This window comes from Ranitomeya variabilis, chromosome 3, assembly GCF_051348905.1.
Source record: "Ranitomeya variabilis isolate aRanVar5 chromosome 3, aRanVar5.hap1, whole genome shotgun sequence".
In the NCBI taxonomy this organism is placed as follows: Eukaryota; Metazoa; Chordata; class Amphibia; order Anura; family Dendrobatidae; genus Ranitomeya; species Ranitomeya variabilis.
In genome coordinates, this window is record NC_135234.1 from 787455808 (window position 1) to 787478705 (window position 22898).

A 22898-nucleotide genomic window follows, 5' to 3' on the forward strand; every position below is an offset into this window, starting at 1 on the left:
GTCGTGTAGTCTCTGGTATGTAGATATACGGGGGTCGCGTAGTCTCTGGTATGTAGATATACGGGGGTCGTGTAGTCTCTGGTATGTAGATATACGGGGGTCGTGTAGTCTCTGGTATGTAGATATACGGGGGTCGTGTAGTCTCTGGTATGTAGATATACGGGGGTCGTGTAGTCTCTGGTATGTAGATATACGGGGGTCGTGTAGTCTCTGGTATGTAGATATACGGGGGTCGCGTAGTCTCTGGTATGTAGATATACGGGGGTCCTGTAGTCTCTGGTATGTAGATATACTGGGGTCCTGTAGTCTCTGGTATGTAGATATACTGGGGTCGTGTAGTCTCTGGTATGTAGATATACTGGGGTCGTGTAGTCTCTGGTATGTAGATATACTGGGGTCGTGTAGTCTCTGGTATGTAGATATACTGGGGTCGTGTAGTCTCTGGTATGTAGATATACGGGGGTCGTGTAGTCTCTGGTATGTAGATATACGGGGGTCGCGTAGTCTCTGGTATGTAGATATACGGGGGTCGTGTAGTCTCTGGTATGTAGATATACGGGGGTCGTGTAGTCTCTGGTATGTAGATATACGGGGGTCGCGTAGTCTCTGGTATGTAGATATACGGGGGTCGTGTAGTCTCTGGTATGTAGATATACGGGGGTCGCGTAGTCTCTGGTATGTAGATATACGGAGGTCGCGTAGTCTCTGGTATGTAGATATACGGGGGTCGTGTAGTCTCTGGTATGTTGATATACGGAGGTCGTGTAGTCTCTGGTATGTAGATATACGGGGGTCCTGTAGTCTCTGGTATGTTGATATACTGGGGTCGTGTAGTCTCTGGTATGTAGATATACTGGGGTCGTGTAGTCTCTGGTATGTTAATATACGGGGGTCGTGTAGTCTCTGGTATGTAGATATACTGGGGTCGTGTAGTCTCTGGTATATAGATATACGGAGGTCGTGTAGTCTCTGGTATGTAGATATACTGGGGTCGTGTAGTCTCTGGTATGTAGATATACGGGGGTCCTGTAGTCTCTGGTATGTAGATATACGGGGGTCCTGTAGTCTCTGGTATGTTGATATACGGGGGTCGTGTAGTCTCTGGTATGTAGATATACGGGGGTCGTGTAGTCTCTGGTATGTAGATATACGGGGGTCGTGTAGTCTCTGGTATGTAGATATACGGGGGTCGTGTAGTCTCTGGTATGTAGATATACTGGGGTCGTGTAGTCTCTGGTATGTAGATATACGGGGGTCGTGTAGTCTCTGGTATGTAGATATACTGGGGTCGTGTAGTCTCTGGTATGTAGATATACTGGGGTCGCGTAGTCTCTGGTATGTAGATATACGGGGGTCCTGTAGTCTCTGGTATGTAGATATACGGGGGTCGTGTAGTCTCTGGTATATAGATATACGGGGGTCCTGTAGTCTCTGGTATATAGATATACGGGGGTCGTGTAGTCTCTGGTATGTAGATATACTGGGGTCGTGTAGTCTCTGGTATATAGATATACGGGGGTCGCGTAGTCTCTGGTATGTAGATATACGGGGGTCGTGTAGTCTCTGGTATGTAGATATACTGGGGTCGTGTAGTCTCTGGTATGTAGATATACTGGGGTCGTGTAGTCTCTGGTATGTAGATATACGGGGGTCGTGTAGTCTGTGGTATGTAGATATACGGGGGTCGTGTAGTCTCTGGTATGTAGATATACGGGGGTCGTGTAGTCTCTGGTATGTTGATATACGGGGGTCGCGTAGTCTCTGGTATGTAGATATACGGGGGTCGTGTAGTCTCTGGTATGTAGATATACGGAGGTCGCGTAGTCTCTGGTATATAGATATACTGGGGTCGTGTAGTCTCTGGTATGTTAATATACGGGGGTCGTGTAGTCTCTGGTATGTAGATATACTGGGGTCGTGTAGTCTCTGGTATATAGATATACTGGGGTCGTGTAGTCTCTGGTATGTAGATATACGGGGGTCCTGTAGTCTCTGGTATGTAGATATACGGGGGTCCTGTAGTCTCTGGTATATAGATATACGGGGGTCGTGTAGTCTCTGATATGTAGATATACGGGGGTCGTGTAGTCTCTGGTATGTAGATATACGGGGGTCGTGTAGTCTCTGGTATGTAGATATACTGGGGTCGTGTAGTCTCTGGTATGTAGATATACGGGGGTCGTGTAGTCTCTGGTATGTAGATATACGGGGGTCGTGTAGTCTCTAGTATATAGATATACTGGGGTCGTGTAGTCTCTGGTATGTAGATATACTGGGGTCGTGTAGTCTCTGGTATGTAGATATACTGGGGTCGTGTAGTCTCTGGTATGTAGATATACGGGGGTCGTGTAGTCTCTGGTATGTAGATATACGGGGGTCCTGTAGTCTCTGGTATGTAGATATACGGGGGTCCTGTAGTCTCTGGTATATAGATATACGGGGGTCGTGTAGTCTCTGATATGTAGATATACGGGGGTCATGTAGTCTCTGGTATGTAGATATACGGAGGTCGTGTAGTCTCTGGTATGTAGATATACGGGGGTCGTGTAGTCTCTGGTATATAGATATACGGGGGTCGTGTAGTCTCTGGTATGTAGATATACTGGGGTCGTGTAGTCTCTGGTATGTAGATATACGGGGGTCGTGTAGTCTCTGGTATGTAGATATACGGGGGTCCTGTAGTCTCTGGTATGTTAATATACGGGGGTCGTGTAGTCTCTGGTATGTAGATATACTGGGGTCCTGTAGTCTCTGGTATGTTAATATACGGGGGTCGTGTAGTCTCTGGTATGTAGATATACGGGGGTCGTGTAGTCTCTGGTATGTAGATATACGGGGGTCGTGTAGTCTCTGGTATGTAGATATACGGGGGTCGTGTAGTCTCTGGTATATAGATATACGGGGGTCGTGTAGTCTCTGGTATATAGATATACGGGGGTCGTGTAGTCTCTGGTATGTAGATATACTGGGGTCGTGTAGTCTCTGGTATATAGATATACGGGGGTCGTGTAGTCTCTGGTATGTAGATATACGGGGGTCGTGTAGTCTCTGGTATGTAGATATACGGGGGTCCTGTAGTCTCTGGTATGTTAATATACGGGGGTCGTGTAGTCTCTGGTATGTAGATATACTGGGGTCCTGTAGTCTCTGGTATGTTAATATACGGGGGTCGTGTAGTCTCTGGTATGTAGATATACGGGGGTCGTGTAGTCTCTGGTATGTAGATATACGGGGGTCCTGTAGTCTCTGGTATGTAGATATACGGAGGTCGCGTAGTCTCTGGTATGTAGATATACGGGGGTCCTGTAGTCTCTGGTATGTAGATATACGGGGGTCGTGTAGTCTCTGGTATGTAGATATACGGGGGTCGTGTAGTCTCTGGTATGTTAATATACGGGGGTCGTGTAGTCTCTGGTATGTAGATATACTGGGGTCCTGTAGTCTCTGGTATGTAGATATACTGGGGTCGTGTAGTCTCTGGTATGTAGATATACGGGGGTCGTGTAGTCTCTGGTATGTTAATATACGGGGGTCGTGTAGTCTCTGGTATGTAGATATACGGGGGTCGTGTAGTCTCTGGTATGTTAATATACGGGGGTCGTGTAGTCTCTGGTATGTAGATATACGGGGGTCGTGTAGTCTCTGGTATGTTGATATACGGAGGTCGTGTAGTCTCTGGTATGTAGATATACGGAGGTCGTGTAGTCTCTGGTATGTAGATATACTGGGGTCGTGTAGTCTCTGGTATGTAGATATACGGGGGTCGTGTAGTCTCTGGTATGTAGATATACGGGGGTCGTGTAGTCTCTGGTATGTAGATATACGGGGGTCGTGTAGTCTCTGGTATGTAGATATACTGGGGTCGTGTAGTCTCTGGTATGTAGATATACTGGGGTCGTGTAGTCTCTGGTATGTAGATATACTGGTGTCGTGTAGTCTCTGGTATGTAGATATACGGGGGTCGTGTAGTCTCTGGTATGTTAATATACGGGGGTCGTGTAGTCTCTGGTATGTAGATATACGGGGGTCGTGTAGTCTCTGGTATGTTAATATACGGGGGTCGTGTAGTCTCTGGTATGTAGATATACGGGGGTCGTGTAGTCTCTGGTATGTTGATATACGGAGGTCGTGTAGTCTCTGGTATGTAGATATACTGGGGTCGTGTAGTCTCTGGTATGTAGATATACTGGGGTCGTGTAGTCTCTGGTATGTAGATATACGGTGGTCGTGTAGTCTCTGGTATGTTAATATACGGGGGTCGTGTAGTCTCTGGTATGTAGATATACGGGGGTCGTGTAGTCTCTGGTATGTTAATATACGGGGGTCGTGTAGTCTCTGGTATGTAGATATACGGGGGTCGTGTAGTCTCTGGTATGTTAATATACGGGGGTCGTGTAGTCTCTGGTATGTAGATATACGGGGGTCGTGTAGTCTCTGGTATGTTGATATACTGGGGTCGTGTAGTCTCTGGTATGTAGATATACTGGGGTCGTGTAGTCTCTGGTATGTAGATATACGGAGGTCGTGTAGTCTCTGGTATGTAGATATACTGGGGTCGTGTAGTCTCTGGTATGTAGATATACGGAGGTCGTGTAGTCTCTGGTATGTAGATATACGGGGGGTCGTGTAGTCTCTGGTATGTTGATATACGGAGGTCGTGTAGTCTCTGGTATGTAGATATACGGAGGTCGTGTAGTCTCTGGTATGTAGATATACTGGGGTCGTGTAGTCTCTGGTATGTAGATATACGGGGGTCGTGTAGTCTCTGGTATGTAGATATACGGGGGTCGTGTAGTCTCTGGTATGTAGATATACGGGGGTCGTGTAGTCTCTGGTATGTAGATATACGGGGGTCGTGTAGTCTCTGGTATGTTAATATACGGGGGTCGTGTAGTCTCTGGTATGTAGATATACGGGGGTCGTGTAGTCTCTGGTATGTTAATATACGGGGGTCGTGTAGTCTCTGGTATGTAGATATACGGGGGTCGTGTAGTCTCTGGTATGTTGATATACGGAGGTCGTGTAGTCTCTGGTATGTAGATATACTGGGGTCGTGTAGTCTCTGGTATGTAGATATACTGGGGTCGTGTAGTCTCTGGTATGTAGATATACGGGGGTCGTGTAGTCTCTGGTATGTTAATATACGGGGGTCGTGTAGTCTCTGGTATGTAGATATACGGGGGTCGTGTAGTCTCTGGTATGTTAATATACGGGGGTCGTGTAGTCTCTGGTATGTAGATATACGGGGGTCGTGTAGTCTCTGGTATGTTGATATACTGGGGTCGTGTAGTCTCTGGTATGTAGATATACTGGGGTCGTGTAGTCTCTGGTATGTAGATATACGGAGGTCGCGTAGTCTCTGGTATGTTGATATACGGGGGTCGTGTAGTCTCTGGTATGTAGATATACGGAGGTCGTGTAGTCTCTGGTATGTAGATATACGGGGGTCGTGTAGTCTCTGGTATGTTAATATACGGGGGTCGTGTAGTCTCTGGTATGTAGATATACTGGGGTCGTGTAGTCTCTGGTATGTAGATATACTGGGGTCCTGTAGTCTCTGGTATGTAGATATACGGGGGTCGTGTAGTCTCTGGTATGTAGATATACGGGGGTCGTGTAGTCTCTGGTATGTTGATATACGGAGGTCGTGTAGTCTCTGGTATGTAGATATACTGGGGTCGTGTAGTCTCTGGTATGTAGATATACGGGGGGTCGTGTAGTCTCTGGTATGTAGATATACGGGGGTCGTGTAGTCTCTGGTATGTAGATATACGGGGGTCGTGTAGTCTCTGGTATGTTAATATACGGGGGTCGTGTAGTCTCTGGTATGTTGATATACGGAGGTCGTGTAGTCTCTGGTATGTAGATATACGGGGGTCGTGTAGTCTCTGGTATGTAGATATATAGGGTCTATACTGGGGTTGTGTATTCATTTGTGTATGTCCCACAGATGGATCCAGTAAGAGATATCTCCTGGAGAGATGTCCGGCTCCTCTCTTTTCTCAGGACTGTCCAGAGGAGAATGTCTCGGAGAATCATCAGGTAGATGACGCTATCGTCTCCCCCATATTCAACCATAAATCAATGATTCGTGACTCTTTTCTCATTTTTATTTTTTTATTTTTAGGATGATGATCTAATTGATATTAAGGTTGAAGTCGTAGATGAAGAGACTGATGTCATGGCCGAGCAGCAGTGTAAGGAGGGAAGACATTAATGTCTGTTAGAGGGTCACCTAGCTCTCATCATCTCATGTAACAATTACTTCTGTTTTGTTTCCTACAGATGGATTAAGGGTAAGAAATTTCCCGGAGAGATGTCCGGCTTCTCTGTATTCCCAGGACTATCTGGAGAGTTATCATGCAGATGAAGCAAAGCATACACCACATCTACTGTATCTACATAGTAGGGGTTCACTCTCTCTGGTCGCCGCTAGGAGCATGAAACCACAGAGTTATTATCTTAAAACAGAAAGGTGTTTCTTTCCACTGGTTACACACTACCAAAAACAAACCCATGAACATAAAATCCATAAAATCCCTGGCTTTGTCCAGGTACTAATTAAACATTGAAGACTCTGACTTCCCAGGACGGGTGAACTAGTCTCAGTTCGGTCACCCAAAACCACTGTCTTCCATAGCAAGCAGTGATACTTGCAGTTTTGTGCACATGGCCAGTGCAGTCTCTTCTCAGACAGTTTCTGGCTTGTCTCTCTCCAGCTCCAACACATCCCACTCTGCTCAGCTTTCCCAGCTAACTGATTAGTCAACACATGGCCTGGTTCTAGTCGTAGCTGTCAAGGTTCACATAATCAGGACCTGTATTGCTAGGATTTATCCCTAGTCTGCCTACTATGGCTGGAGCCTTCACCTCCTCGACTTACATCACAAAGGATAGCCAGCTCGGTGACGCGTATCTCCCATCCCGGACTTTACCTCTTGGTTTCCTATTTACTGCTCCCTTTGCCCAAAGTCAAGGGCCCGGGCTTCTTATGCCACCAAACATTGTACTTTTGAGAGAGATCGTTGGCATTTACGTGTAGTTTCCCGGACCTATGCTCCACATGAAAGTTACAATTTTGCAAAGTTAAGAATTACCGAGTTACCCATGTATTGTTCCCCCTTTTCTCCTGCTCTTCTGCATCCATCTTAGTGGGCCATGGTCGGACACTAGCATAAATTTCCCATCAAACAAGTAATACCTTAATGCTTCCAGTGACCATTCGATGTCCAACCACTCTTTTTCTAGAATGCAGTAGGTTTTCTCATGTGGGGACAGCTTCCTACTCAAATAGATTATTAGGTGGTCTTCCGCATTAATTTCCTGTGACATGATCCCAGTCCGACATCTGACACATCTTTCTGAACTATGAATTCTTTTGCAAAGTCTGCCGCTACCAACACTGGATGCCTACAGAGGGCTAATTTTAGTTCTTTAAATGCCCTCTCTGCTTCCAGTGATCACTTATACATAGCCGACTTCATACCTTTTAGGAGGTCAGTAAGGGAGGCTGCTATAACTGCAAGTTAGGAACACTGAAGCCTATTTTATCATGAGGGGTCATAGTTATACCTTTATTTCCTCCACTTTGCCTGAGGCTTGATCATATCTTGCCCTTTAACGTAGCCCAAATATTTGGCTTCTTCCATCGTTCTGGCACATTTCTTAATCATAAAGCCAGATTTTCTTAGAGCATCAATTATTGCCTGGACTTTATTCAAATTACTTCCCCCAATCTCAGTTGCAAATCAAGCAGGCATCTGCATACTCTTTTTGTGGGTTAGGACTCTCTGATGACCCTCTGAAAAATGGCCGGGACCCCCTGCAACCCAAAAAGCATGCTGATATACTGAAAACACCCTGTTGTGAATTCTCTTCCTGGGCTCCCTCCGGTGGTTATAAGTGGTAGCGCTGCCGTCTGTCCTTCACAGCAGTTATCACGTGTGTCCACTCTGGACTGGGCTATTTAGTCTGGCTTCACCCTTTAGTCAGTGCCAGTTGTTCATTGTTTCTGGAGGATTCACACCCCTTCATGGTTTCTCCTGCTTCCTGGTCTTTTCACCAAGATAAGTCCTGCTTGTTTTGCAGCCCACATTTTGTGGGCCTCATTGTTCAGTGCATTTCATGTTTTTTCTTGTCCAGCTTAATCTGTGTAAGGATTTATGCAGTCAAGCTGGAATCTCTGGAGAGGCAGATATACCCTCCATGTCTTTAGTTAGATGTGGAGTTTTTTGTATTTTCTGTGGTGGATATTTCCTAGTATTTTAATACTGACCGCATAGTTCTCTGTCCTATCTTTCCTATTTAGCTAGATTGGCCTCCTTTGCTAAATCCTGTTTTCAGCCTGTGTATGTTTTTTCCTCTCCTCTCACAGTCAATATTTGTGGGGGGCTGCCTATCCTTTGGGAATTTTCTCTGAGGCGAGATAGTTTTCCCTTTTCTATCTATAGGGTTAATTAGTCCTCCGGTTGTGTCGAGGTGTCTAGGATCAGTAGGTACATTCCACGGCTACTTCTAGTTGCGGTGTTAAGTTCAGGGTCCGCGGTCAGTACAGATACCACCTTCTCCAGAGTACGTCTTATGCTGCTCCTAGGCCACCAGATCATAAAATCACCCTTCTGATGTTGAAAGGCTGTTTTTTATTTGGCCCTTTTGGACAGAGGGGTCTGTCAGTAACCTTTTGTGAGGGCAAGGGTGGCGATTTCTACCCTCTACCCATCTACCCTCAGTGAGTTTCCGTTAGTCATCGCAGAACTGCCATTCCCCATCTGGCTTTGGCACTAACACTATGGAGCTGGACCACCCAGTCTTGGATTCTGCAATTACCCTTAGGCCAGGTTCACACTGCGTTATAGCAGCCCGTTCAACACATACGTTAAACGGGCTGCTGTAACGCAAGTGCCGACTTTGGCACATCGCTAGCGCAGATAGAGCATCTGCTAGCTCTATCTGCGCTAGCAGGACGGACCCGGAAACGCTGCAGCCCGCGTCTCAGGGTCCGTCACTCAATGACAGCACATGGCTAGCGCACGCCCATTGTGGGCGTGCGCTAGCGATGCGTCCGACATTGCAGTCAATGGCGGCGCTAGCGGACTAAGTTATGCAGCGGTGTAACGTAGTCCGTCTAACGGACTGGGGGAACGCAATGTGAACCCAGCCTTAAGTTCAGCATTCTTTTCACCTACTTCAAGATTATATCCCGGTGGGCATAACGCTTGACTTTGCTGTTTTTGAAAGGGTGCACCTTGATATCTTCAATGCTAGTTTCTGACTTGGCCTATAAGTGTGGAGCTTCAAGACGTTCTCTATCCTGCACGGTTTGATTAGATTGACATATTATGTCTGTAAGTACTTCCTTTCACCTGGCTGATGTACTTTACATTTGACTTCTCCCACTTTGTCCACCACTTCATAGTGTCCCTGCCACTTAGCAAGGAACCTGCTCTCCTCCATGAATACTAACTCAGGAACCCGATCCCCAGGCTGATACTGTCTCACTCAAGATGACGTATTGTACACCCTGGAGTATGTCTCGTGCCTTGAGGAGATGCACTTTCACAGTAGGCATCACATAGACCTTCCTCTCTTGCATCTGCGCCACTTGCTCTATTATGCTTCTGTTTTTGCTACATCCAGGTGTTGCCAGGGATGTCGGCCATACAGTAGCTCAATTGGAGAAAAATCTGTGGAGGCTTGTGAATCTTCCCTGATGGAGAACAATAGGTCGGTAAAAGATGGTCTCAATCACAACCATCCTTCTCTACTACCTCCTTTAACATGCCCTTTAAGGTTTTATTAAACCTCTCTACCAAAGACATTTTCAGGAAGGCCTCACGTACTGTCCGCCTCACACGGTTACTATCACATTGGCTGGCTGGGGGGCCATCTCCCTGACCTGGACAGTTTCTGCTAAGAGAGCCATCTGCTTCTTATGCAACTGCTGGTCCAGAAGTTTGTTGGTTTCTTGTTGGGCCCGCTGCTGCCGCCATTGCTGCGCTGCTGCAGATTGGCCTGGAACAGTTGCTTAACAAGCTCTTCTATGCTTTCAGATTGTGCTTGCAATGCTGTAGTTATGATTAAGGGCATTTTTTGCTAGAAACTTGTCAGTTTTAACATTTTTCCTGGAAATTGTTCATCTTAATAGATTTAAATAAATAGTTTATTAATACTTATTGGATGGGCGTGCTGCATTCCCCCTTTCTCCTGTTATTATCACTGTGCTACACCAACTGGATCTAGCACCCTCCCTGACAGGGTTCTTGGCTACCTCCATGATCAGCAAGCTTGGTGAGCTCCTTTTTTACCTTTATCTAATACTGTAGCTGCCTTGACGTAGGACATTCAGTCTTTAAAATGTAATCACTTCTATTCTTTGGGACTTGGTGCCCACATCCAAACCACCAATTGTAGGGATTCACGCTCTTGAATGGGTTTGCAGTTTGGTGCACATGGGCTGTGCAGTCTTTTTTCAGATTCTGGCTTGTTTCTCTTCAGCTCCAACACATCGTACTCTGCTCAGCTTCCCCAGCTGACTGACTAGTCAACACGTGGCCTGGTTCTAGTCATAGCTATCAAGGTACACCTAATCAGGACCTGTATTGCTAGGATGTATCGAACATATGGCCTGGTTCTAGTCGTAGCTGTCCAGATGCACAGTATCAGGACTTGTATTGCTCGGATGTAATGAACATATGGTCTGGTTCTAGTCGTAGCTATCAAGGTACACCTAATCAGGACCTGTATTGCTCTAATGTAATGAACATATGGCCTGGTTCTAGTCGTAGCTATCAAGGTACACCTAATCAGGACCTGTATTGCTCGGATGTATCGAACATATGGCCTAGTTCTAGTCAAAGCTATCAAGGTACACCTAATCAGGACCTGTATTGCTCGGATGTATCGAACATATGGCCTAGTTCTAGTCAAAGCTATCAAGGTACACCTAATCAGGACCAGTATTGCTCGGATGTATCGAACACATGGCCTGGTTCTAGTTGTAGCTGTTCAGGTGCACATAATCTTGACATGTAGTGCTAGGTTGTAAAGCGAATCTATCACCTCATTTGACCTATCTAAACTATAAGGCTATGTGCACACGTTCAGGAATTTTGGGGTTTTTTTCGGCAGTTTTCCGCAGCAAAACACTATAAAAACACTTACATTAAGCATCCCATCATTTTTAATGCTGCGGTTTTTTTTCTGTGAAAAAAAGCATCGCGGTAAAAAACGCAGCATGTTCATTCATTTTGCGGATTTTTCGCGTTTTGCCTCTATATTATTGCATTGGGAAGCTCCAGAAAAAAACACAAGCGGATTTCCTGCGCAGGGAGTCAGGTTTTGCTCAGGAAAATTCTGCAGACATTCCTGAACGTCTGCACATAGCCTTAATATGGGCATACAGGTTATAGAATGCTGAAAAAAGCCCTACTCGTTTGCCTTGTTGTTGAGAAATCCTCTTTTATCGTTTTATGTAAATTACATCTTCCAGGCTATGGGGAGAGCACTGCCCAGAAGATAACTCCATCTCCAGAGATTATTCTAGATGAAGGGGAATTTAGCAGTGTGATAGTTACCACTGTTATCTGTGTGATGGTTACCAGTTTGATGTGTGATGGTTACTACTGTTACCTGTGTGATGTTGAACAGTGTGATGTGTGATTGTTACCAGTGTTATGTGTGATGACCGCTCTCTGCGCTCCTGATCTCACTGCAGAGATGTGTGTGATTATATCTGTCACATCTGCAGGTTTCTCTCAGCTTCCAGCTCACAGGCAGACAGGGTTGTAATATTGATCAAATACAGCAGAGCTCAGAGAGCTGCAAAAAATATGTTTGTAAGAAGACAAAATTCAATTCTCTTCTGTGTGAGGCTGGTTTCACACTTGCGTTTTTATCTGCATGCGTTTTTAAAAAAAACGCATGTGTGAAAAACGCATGTAAACGCGGTAAAACGCATGCGTTTTTTAGACGCATGCGTTTTTATAGAAAAACACAAGAAAACACAAGAAAAAACAAGAAAACCCTAACCCTACCCCTACCCCTAACCCTAACCCTAACCGTGACTGAAATACGTGGCACTGAAATACGTGCAACTGAAATACGTGGTACTTAAATACGTGGCACTTAAATACGTGGCACGTGGCACTTTAATACGTGGCATGTGGCACTTAAATACGTGGCATGTGGCACTTAAATACGTGGCACTTAAATACGTGGCACGTGGCACTTAAATACGTGGCACGTGGCACTTAAATATGTGGTACTTAAATACGTGGCACTTAAATACGTGGCACTTTAGCACGTGGCACTTAAATATGTGGCACGTGGCACTTAAATACGTGGCACGTGGCATACGTGGCACTGAAATACGTGATACGTGGCACTTAAATACGTGGCAATATGACTGTCAGAAAATGTTCATTAAACGGTTAGGGGTGAGGTTAGGGGTAGAGTTAGGGTTAGGGTTTGGATCCCTTTATCACCTTGATGGTGGTGGGTGGCTTTTCAGTGTGTTTTCTGGTTTTTTTCTATAAAAACGCATGCGTTTTTAGCGCAAACAAACGCATGTGCTTAAAAACGCATGCGTTTACATAGACAGCAATGCATTTTTTTGCCGCAAAAAAACGCATGCGTTTTTTCGTGGCAAAAAAACGCGCAAGAAAATACTGCAGGTAGCATTTTTGAAAATGAACGCATGCAGACAAAAAACGCATGCGTTTGAAAATGCGACCAAACGCATGTGCAAAAAAACGCATGCGTTTTCAATGTTAAATATAGGAAAAAAAAACGCATGCGTTTTTTGTGCAAAAAACGCTGCAGACAAAAACGCAAGTGTGAAACCAGCCTGAGTCACTTGTCTCACAATGGTAACGCCCCCTTTTATTTAAAATAATCTCTGGAGGCGGATTTATCTTCCAGGCAATATCCTCACCATAGCATGAAAGAGTTCATTTACATATATGAAAAACGTGTATTGCTCTGAATTAAGACGTCAGATCCTAAATATCAAGATGGCATTTTAATCAGCTTCCAATGACCTGCGGCCATATAGACAGCTCAGGAGGGACGATCCTACTGGGAGATTTCCTTTAACCCTAGTTGTAACAACCCTCCTGGCATCACTGCATGGCCTCCCATCCCCCACCTGCATTACACTCAAACTCACTTCTCTGGGCCTTGTTGTGACTTCTCTCTGCTGCCAGCTCCATGCTGTGTGCCTCATGTCTGCTGCTTGCTCTGTGCATGCCCTGTCTGTGTGCATAGGAGGGCGGCGCCAGCAACTCCTGTGTCTTATAGAGACTGTGTGTCCCTGGCCAATCGCCATGAGGCTTCCTGTATTTAAGACTTCCCCACCCATTGGTGGGGGCCTGCGCAACTTACTCCCTCAGTCATTTCTTAGCTGCGGAGGTGCCAGGCCCTGTCTCTGTGACTCCTGTGTTTGCCACCCAGTGGGGCGTAGTACCATGTCCTGTGTCCACCACCCAGTGGGGCATCATACACTGGCTTGTGTCCGTGTCTCTGTGCCTTGTCCCGTTTCGGACTGTCTTAGTCTAGTCCTGTTCCTGTGTTTGTTTATATCCCTGTCTTGGTTTGCTTTCGGCTCTGCACTCTGTGTCTTGCTTTGCTTTGCTTTCGGCTCTGCACTCTGTACCTTGCTTTGCTCCTTGCTCTGCACTCTGTGGTTTTGCTCTTGGCACTGTGTCTTGCTCTGCACTCTGTGACGTCGCTCTACATGGCTTCGCTTCTTGCGGTTCTACCTGGCTCCGCTCCTTGCGGTCCTACTTCTCCTGCTCTTGGCTTCACCTCCTGTGTTTCTGCATTTGGCTCCGCCTCCTGCTCTTGGCTCCGCCTCCTGGGTTCCCGCACTTGGCTCCGCCTCCTGCTCTTCGCTCCACCTCCTGCATTTCTGTGTTTGGCTCCGCCTCCTGCATTTCTGTGCTTGGCTCTGCTTCCTGCGTTTCTGTTCTTGGCTCTAGATCCTGTGCTTCCGCATTGCATCCGCTCTTGCGGTCTTTACCTATTCATAATTTCTCCTGTCTGAACAGGTTCTTACCTGTTTTACATACCTGCCTGCAGACCGGTCCCTGCCGGTTCTTCCAGTGTACCAGCCTTGTCCGCCTGTCCTGCTAGAGAGTCAGTCGTACCTGCCTGCCTACCAGAGAGCAAGCCGTGCCCGCCTGCCTGCCAGTGTCTCTGTTGTACCCGTCTGCCTGCCTGTGTCCCAGCCGTGACCGCCTGTCTGCCAGAGTGCCAGCCGTACCCACCTGCCTATCAATGTTCCGTTCCCCGGTGGGATCAGCGGCCACAGCCAGACACCACCCTGGAGTAGCACCTGGGAGCTTCCTGCCACACAAGTCTGACCTCACCATTAGAGGCTCCAGCGAATATCAAGGAAGCTACTTAGTTATGCCCCTTCCAGGGTAGTCTGGTCTGTGGCCCAGTGGGGCCGCACGCCCGCGCCAACCAGTCTGGGCACGAGCGTGACACTAGTCTACCTACTGTTGCTGGAGCCTTCACCTCCAGGACTTACATCACCAAGGCTAGCCACCTCGGTGACACATATCTCCCATCCCAGACTTTACCTCCAGCTTTCCTACAACAGAAATGGCCTAAAGTTCTTAAACTGACAAACATTTTGGTTTTCACACTTTGCCTCTTCCATGTTTTTTTCTCTTTTAGTCTGTGGTTTCTATGGTTACTGATAGATAAATATGTTTTTATGCTTTTTCTGACAACTACATGAACTTTCTGTAAAACCTTAATATCCTCAGGGCTGCCCCTTATTCTCCAGACTTCTGCCCTTCTCTAGCAGCTGGATATGAACTTTTGGGCCAGATCGTGACTGTTGGCCACCCGTTCTTGTCTTATCAGTTCTCGAAATTTACAACCATTTCTGTGTTTGTTTGTCACTTTTGATTATTCACCACAGGTTCACTTAGACTAAGATCTGGAGAACTTCCTGCCAAGGACCCAAATGTGAATGTTTTGTTTCCCAAGACATTTAGTTCCCACTTTTCCTTTGTAACATGATCTCCATCATGCTAGAAAACGCATCATCACCACATTGTCCTGGATGATGGGAGAAGTTGATTTTGTAGGGGGTTTAGGTCCCTTTATTTATGGCCGTGTTTTTAGGTATAATTTTGAGTAAGCCTCATCCATGGATGAAAAGCCCCACATATTATGAGTGGCTCTCTCTATGGATGAGAAGACCCCAAGCATGTATGGTCTAAGGAGGTTTTACTTCTGGCAGACACAGGGCTCATGGCGGCGTCGCCTTCTCTTCTCCAGACAATCTTTCTTCCAGACGTCCCAAACACTTTCTGATGAAGCCCCTTCAGACTAACTGCAGGAAGTGGTGGGATTGGCCCGTTGAGGATGGGGGTAATGATATTTTATCTGATGAAGACCCATGCAAACTATTTGGCACATCTGTAAGTATTGTCCAGAGAAGAAAAGGTGATGGTGCCATGAGTCCTGTGTATGCTGGCAGTAAATCTTGAGGTGACACTTTCCACAGCCATGTCGTTATCAACTATTCCTCGCCGTATGTTGTATATCTGATTGAATGCACCTGTGGGTTACAGTATATGGGGGTGATACAAGTCAATGTTTAAGGGCTGGGAGCAAGAAACGCCTCCCCAATGTTACTAATGACTTTCTGAAGCACATTATACCAAGACATGCCTCCTAAGGTGCGCTGACGGGACTTGGCAGCATTCGCTGTTACACTTATTTAATTAATTTAACAGTCCAGGGAAAATTGGTTTGAAAAGTTCCCAAGGCAGGAAATGTTCAGGATTTTTAGGCTAGATTGTATATCCATATGTGATAATACCCGCGCTTACTCCAACTCCAGGAGATATTTAAAGCATCAAGTGACAGAATACACCCTGGTGGGGTAGATGGGTCACTCAAAGCAGAGAGATCTTTGGTTCTGTGCCTCTGCGCTAGATGGGTATACACTCATAATAATGAACAAAATGACAGGAAAAGGGGGCACTGAAAGGACAAGCAATTGGTGGTCTGCACAGGTGATATATGGATAATCAGTGCGCTGGTCAACTGTGTGCGCTATTTCAGTGTACCCCTGATAAACAGTGTGCGAATAATTGCAGTCAGACAAAAAGAGCCTGTGAAGATCTGAGGTTGTGGGTTGTAATAATCACCTAGGCAGATCAACGATGCAAATATTTTTTATTTCATATGTCCATGGTTGTACAACAAATCCAGGTAGATGTCCAAAATACAGTGTCCTCAGTCCACGAAGTCCCCTCCCCAGGGCTGGTAGTCCCACTACCCCCATACCAGGTGATACTCACTGTCTCCCAACATTTGGCTGGCCCACAGCTTTCGCATCTCCTGCCAGCATAGTCTATAGTCACAGTCCAGAATCCTCCAGATGACAGGTAACACAACTAAAGCCCATGTATCCAGGAGAAACAGTTCCAGTTAAGAAAATTCCTGAAATCCAGACAACAAATCTATCAACAGTAGCACGTGTCCAGCCCAGGAGACAACCGAGCTCCAAACTCCATAGACCATTCATCTATGTCCAGGACGTCATCCTCGATCCTCTCTCTTCAATTTCACTCTCTCAACTGCCTAACTAAACCTGTGGGGTCTTTTTCTCTCTCCCCCTTACATATTTTCCCTTAGCTCCTAGAATGAAGCATAGTCCATCACCTGGGACTGCAAGTGAGACCCCCTGTGGTGGTCTCCCCTGGGTCTACTATCTCCATCCACACAATGGGCCTAGGGCTGGGAGTACAATGGCATGAGACCCTGAGATACTGATGAGATTGATAGAGTCTGACCTTAAGGTACCTTCACACTAAACGACTTTGCAGCGAGAACGACAGCGATCCGTGACGTTGCAGCGTCCTGGATAGCGATATCGTTGTGTTTGACAAGCAGCAGCGATCTGGATCCTGCTGTGATATCGCTGGTCATTGCTGAAAGTCCAGAACTTTATTTGGTCGTCAGATCGGCATGTATCGTCGTGTTTGACAGCAAAAGCAACGATGCCAGCAATGTTTTACAGTGGTAACCAGGGTAAATATCGGGTTACTAAGCGCAGGGCCGCGCTTAGTAACCCGATATTTACCCTGGTTACCATTGTAAATGTAAAAAAAAAAAACAGTACATACTCACCTTCTGATGTCCGTCAGGTCCCTGGCCGTCTGCTTCCCGCACTGACTGTGAGCGCCGGCCGGCCGTAAAGCACAGCACGGCGGTGACGTCACCGCTGTGCTCTGCTTTTACTTTACGGCCGGCGCTCACAGTCAGTGCGGGAAGCAGACGGCCAGGGACCTGACGGACATCAGAAGGTGAGTATGTACTGTTTTTTTTTTTACATTTACAATGGTAACCAGGGGAAACATCGGGTTACTAAGCGCGGCCCTGCGCTTAGTAACCAGATGTTTACCCTGGTTACCCGGGGACTTCGGCATCGTTGGTCGCTGGAGAGCTGTCTGTGTGACAGCTCTCCAGCGACCACACAGCGACGCAGCGATCGGCATCGTTGTCGATATCGCTGCAGCGTCGCTTAATGTGACGGTACCTTTAGGTACAGTGCCTTCCGAAAGTATTCTCCCTGGAACTTTTCAACCTGTTCCCACATATCATGCTTCAAACATAAAGATACCAAATGTAAATTTTTGGTGAAGAATCAACAACAAGTGGAACACAATTGTGAAGTTGAACGGAATTTATTGGTTATTTTAAATTTTTTTGTGGAAATTCAAAAACTGAAAAGTGGGGCGTGTAATATTATTCGGCCCCTGTAACTTAATACTTTGTTGCGCCTCCTTTTGCTGTGATTACAAGTCGCTTGGGGTTTGTCTCTTATCAGTTTTGTACATCGAGAGACTGAAATTCTTGCCCATTCTTCCTTGGCAAACAGCTCGAGCTCAGTGAGGTTTGATGGAGATCGTTTGTGAACAGCAGTTTTCAGCTCTTTCCACAGATTCTCGATTGGATTGAGGTCTGGACTCTGACTTGGCCATTCTAACACCTGGATACATTTATTTGTGAACCATTCCATTGTAGATTTTGCTTTATGTTTGGTATCATTGTCTTGTTGGAAGACAAATCTCCGTCCCAGTCACAGGTCTTTTGCAGACTCCAACAGGTTTTCTTTAAGAATGGTCCTGTATTTGGCTCCATCCATATTCCCATCAATTTTAACCATCTTCCCTGTCCCTGCTGAAGAAAAGCAGGCCCAAACCATGATGCTGCCACCACCATGTTTGACAGTGGGGATGGTGTGCTCAGGGTGATGAGCTGTTTTGCTTTACACCAAACATATCGTTTGGCATTGTTGCCAAAAAGTTTGATTTTGGTTTCATCTGACCAGAGCACCTTCTTCCACATGTTTGGTGTGTCTCCCAGGTGGCTTGCTGCAAACTTTAAACAACACTTTTTATGGATATCTTTGAGAAATGGCTTTCTTCTTGCCACTCTTCCATAAAGGCCAGATTTGTGCAGTGTACGACTGATTGTTGTTCTATGGACAGACTGTCCCACCTCAGCTGTAGATCTCTGCAGTTCATCCAGAGGGATCATGGGCCTCTTGGCTGCATCTCTGATGAGCAGTCTTCTCCTTGTTTGAGATGAAAGTTTAGAGGGACGGCCGGGTCTTGGTAGATTTGCAGTGGTATGATACTCCTTCCATTTCAATATGATCGCTTGCACAGTGCTCCTTGGGATGTTTAAAGTTTTGGAAATCATTTTGTATCCAAATGCGGCTTTAAACTTCTCCACAACAGTATCACGGACCTGCCTGTTGTGTGCCTTGGTCTTCATGATGCTCTCTGTGCTTCACACAGAACCCTGAGACTATCACAGAGCAGGTGCATTTATACGGAGACTTGATTACACACAAGTGGATTCTATTTATCATCATTCGGCATTTAGGACAACATTGGATCATTCAGAGATCCACAATGAGCTTCTGGAGTGAGTTTGCTGCACTGAAAGTAAAGGGGCCGAATTATATTGCACGCCCCATTTTTCAGTTTCTGAATATCCACAAAAAGTTAAAATAACCAATAAATTTCAATCAGCTTCACAATTGTGTTCCACTTGTTGATTCGTCACGAAAAATTTACATTTGGTATCTTTATGTTTGAAGCATGATATGTGGGAAAGGGTTGAAAAGTTCCAGGGGGCCGAATACTTTCTTAAGGCACTGTATACAGTGGGTAAGGAAATTATTCAGACCCCTTTACATTTTTCACTGTTTCTTTGCAGCCATTTGGTAAATTCAAAAAAAGTTCATTTTTTTTTCTCATTAATTCACTCTGCACCTCATCTTGACTGAAAAAAAAAACAGGCACCTATTCACACTAGTTTGGATGTGCTAGTCATTTTTCTGTCATTTCTATGTTAGCTTACTGACTGAGCACTCCTCCCTTCACCATGTGGTTTTTAATTACATCTACCGTATTTTTCGGACTATAAGACGCACCCAGGTTTTGGAGGTGGAAAATAGGGAAAAAAATATTTGAAGCAACAACAAAAAAATGTGGTAAAATTTAATAACATACTATTATATGTGATGTTATTATATATAATAGTATGTTATTTTGCTGGAAGCTGCGGGTAGAAGATGGTGCTGCGTGACCAGTGTGGGGTCTGTAAAGTACTATATGAAGACGCTGGAGGGTGGGTATAAGAATGGGGGCACAGGGCTTATATTTAAAGCACCACTCCAGAACTGAAAAATAACACTGGAGTGCTGACTTTATTGCCAACAGTGACAGACTGACAGTTCTCATTAGCCCTCGCATCAGAGCCGGCCACAAAGAGGACAGATGGTGGGGACACAGACGGCTTTGGGGTTGTAGTTGGGCGTTTCTCCCTATCAGGGCAGACAGCGCTAACATGTCTCCCTTTGTTGCAGGAGAAGCACCGGCTTGAATCGCCTAGAGAATGTCTAATGTCTATTCCCCGGGGCCCCATAGAATGTTGGCTTGGACAGCACGGGTGATCGGCCGGCAGAGGGGGAAGGGTCCCCGTTTGGCTTACCTCCCCTCCAGCTGAATCCCGATGGTTTCCGCACCTCAGGCATCCTGTTAGCTACATAGCAGTCCGCAATCCTTGCAGCCTGATCCGCAGTTTGTGGCTCCCGATCAGACACAAATTTTCTTCACATGTGCCCCACGGATGTACGACATTGATCCTTGACCATAAGATCCGTTAAGTCCTCAAGACTGTTAACAGAAAGTCCCCTGATCCATTGGTGGAACGTGGTCCTCAAGATGCTCACAACATCTGCATAGCTGTCAGTTGATCCACGTTGTAGGTTCCGGAACTTTCTCCGATACACTTCTGGTGTTAGGTTGTATTTCCTGATCAGGGCCTCTTATGGCCTCATAGTTCCCATCTAGCTCTGGTGGGAGGCCAGCAAAAACTTCCAGGGCTTTGCCTCTCAACCCTGGGGTTAGATACTGCGCCCACTGCTCACGGGGTAGATGGTATTGTCAAACCCCCGAAGGAAAGTAAGTTCGTATCCTTCTCCATCACAGGGAAGTTTTCCAGACGTGGTCTTGGATTTATGTCCTGGGAGGGGGTTATCTGAGGACTGATATCCCGTTCTATTTGAGCCATCTGAAGCTGGAAAGCTCTGTCCTCCCGGCGTTTTGCAGCCTCTCTCTCAGCCTGGTCCCGGCGTTCTGCAGCCTCTCTCTCAGCCTGTCGGTGCTGTAGAATCAGCTGCATGCGCAGATTGGGATCACTTGTTCCCAGCCGTTGTAAGTCCATTTGTAAAGTACAGTCCATAGGCTCCTCAGCACTGGCATTTCCTTCAGGTATCTCCAGTTCAAGAGCTGGCATTGCTGGGTCTCTCTGAGGTGGACTCTCCTTGGCCAGATGTTCCAGCACTTTGCTCTATGTCCTGCTCGACCAAGGCACATATCAGCCACTCCCTGGATCTGTCGGCTGTCTCTATTCCTCTCTGCTCACAGAGGCCGGTCAGAGCCTCTTTGCTCAGCTTCTTGTACTGGGCTGCCATATCGATGAACAGCCTTTGCCAAATAAAAGATAGAAAAGAAAAACGGGCAGGGAAACTTTGCAAGTATGTCTAAGTAAGCACTGAGTTGAACCTTGTAGAACTGGTGCACTCCTCGCAAGGATACCAATTCTTTAGTACAGGGAATAATTGCTTAAACCATGCACTAATGTTCTAATAGAAATAATTCTATCCCAACGCTCTGCCTCCAATTGTCACGGATCCCACTCCGTGGTGTAACTAATTCGTCACGTGTCCGCTCTCAGCCCATGACTTGGGGTTGTGCCTGCAAGGGTTAATCTATCTCGCCTCTCTCAGTCCAGCATTCAACCTCTGTCCTATGCTGTAATGGGAGCATAAATTACACACCGACCCAGGCCACACACCCGCTCATACGCGCTGCCACCACTCACCGAATACATGGGCGATGAGTCCCGGAAATATTAATAATAATAATGTCTATCACTCATAAGGCTCACACACCTTAGACTATGGATTCTTTTAGAACATTCAAGGTTCAACTTGTTAAAATTTTTATACTTTAATACAAAAAAGGTTCAGTGCTTACAGTAAGAAAATATATAACAATATGGTAAAAAGAAGACATACAACTTCCAAAACAGTATAAAAATAAACAGGAGAAACTTACAGAAATTATCTAACTGGTAGTTGCTTTCTGCTCCCTGAGGATAGGACGAATGTAGATTGGATCACACCAGCTTCTCAGGCTGCCCCCATTATGTGAACACAATTCTCTGTATACAGCCTTAATTTATAGCTTGGTCTGGAGGTCAGGTTTCTAGACCGCCCCCTCATGTTAATATCATGATTGCTGGCTTTTAGATTGGGACACAGCCGCGCTACTAATGAATATATTATTTTTCTCTTGAGACACCCTGTGTAAAGGTTCTCACGGATAGATACCATCAGGCCGCTATTAACATCTCCCCTCCAAGAGCTAGGAGTTGTCAAATGTTCCCTTTCTTCTTGGCCCTAGCTAGACCCCCTGGTGAGATTTGGAGACAGAGGTCTACTTGTCTCAGGGACGTACATATTAACACCGGGTGCGACTTAAAGCTTACAAGACAGATGTTACATTTGCCAGTGACACAATAAATCTATACATAGTCAACTGCACACGTGTGTGTGTGTGTATATATATATATATATATATATATATATATATATATATATATATATATATATATATATATATATATATATATATATATATATATATATACACTGTGTGTGTGTATATATATATTATATATATATATATATACACACACACATTTCACACATTTCACCACACATACATTGTACTATAAGGATCCCTTTCTTCAATGGTACTGGGTGATTACTTTCCCATCTAAGTAGTAAGTTACACTGTGTGCAGAATTACTCGGCAAGTTGTATTTTAGAGGATTATTTTTATTATTGATCAACAACTATAATCTCAATCAACCCCAAAGACTCATAAATATCAAAGCTTAATATTTTGGAAGTTGGAGTGGGTGTTTTTTAGATTTGGCTATCTTAGGAGGATATCTGTTTGTGCAGGTAACTATTACTGTGCAGAATTATTAGGCAACTTTATAAAAACCAAATATATTCCCATCTCACTTGTTTATTTTCACCAGGTAAACCAATATAACTGCACAAAATTTAGAAATAAACATTTCTGACATGCAAAAACAAAACCCCAAAAATTAGTGACCAATATTATTCTTTATGATGACACTAACAGCCTTCCATCCACAGATTGTCAGTTGCTTGATCTGTTTACGACCAACATTGCGTGCAGCAGCCACCACAGCCTCCCAGACACTGTTCCGAGAGGTGGACTGTTTTCCCTCCCTGTAGATATCACATTTTATGAGGG

The 22898-nt window shown here is 45.5% G+C and overlaps 1 protein-coding gene across 3 annotated transcripts in view; it reads left to right on the plus strand.

Annotated features, from left to right (window-relative positions):
* The window catches only part of LOC143817530 (uncharacterized), a 129849-nt gene that overhangs the window by 76246 nt on the left and 30705 nt on the right, over positions 1-22898 (plus strand). For 2 of the 3 annotated variants that reach the window (XM_077299019.1, XM_077299020.1), the window contains 2 exons: positions 5951-6042; positions 6128-6197. In XM_077299019.1, the coding sequence (XP_077155134.1) occupies positions 6165-6197 (33 nt within the window). In that variant the 5' untranslated portion in view covers positions 5951-6042; positions 6128-6164. Of the gene's footprint in view, positions 1-5950; positions 6043-6127; positions 6198-8441; positions 9724-22898 lie in introns of those variants that run through there. The other variant, XM_077299021.1, reaches the window with a different exon arrangement.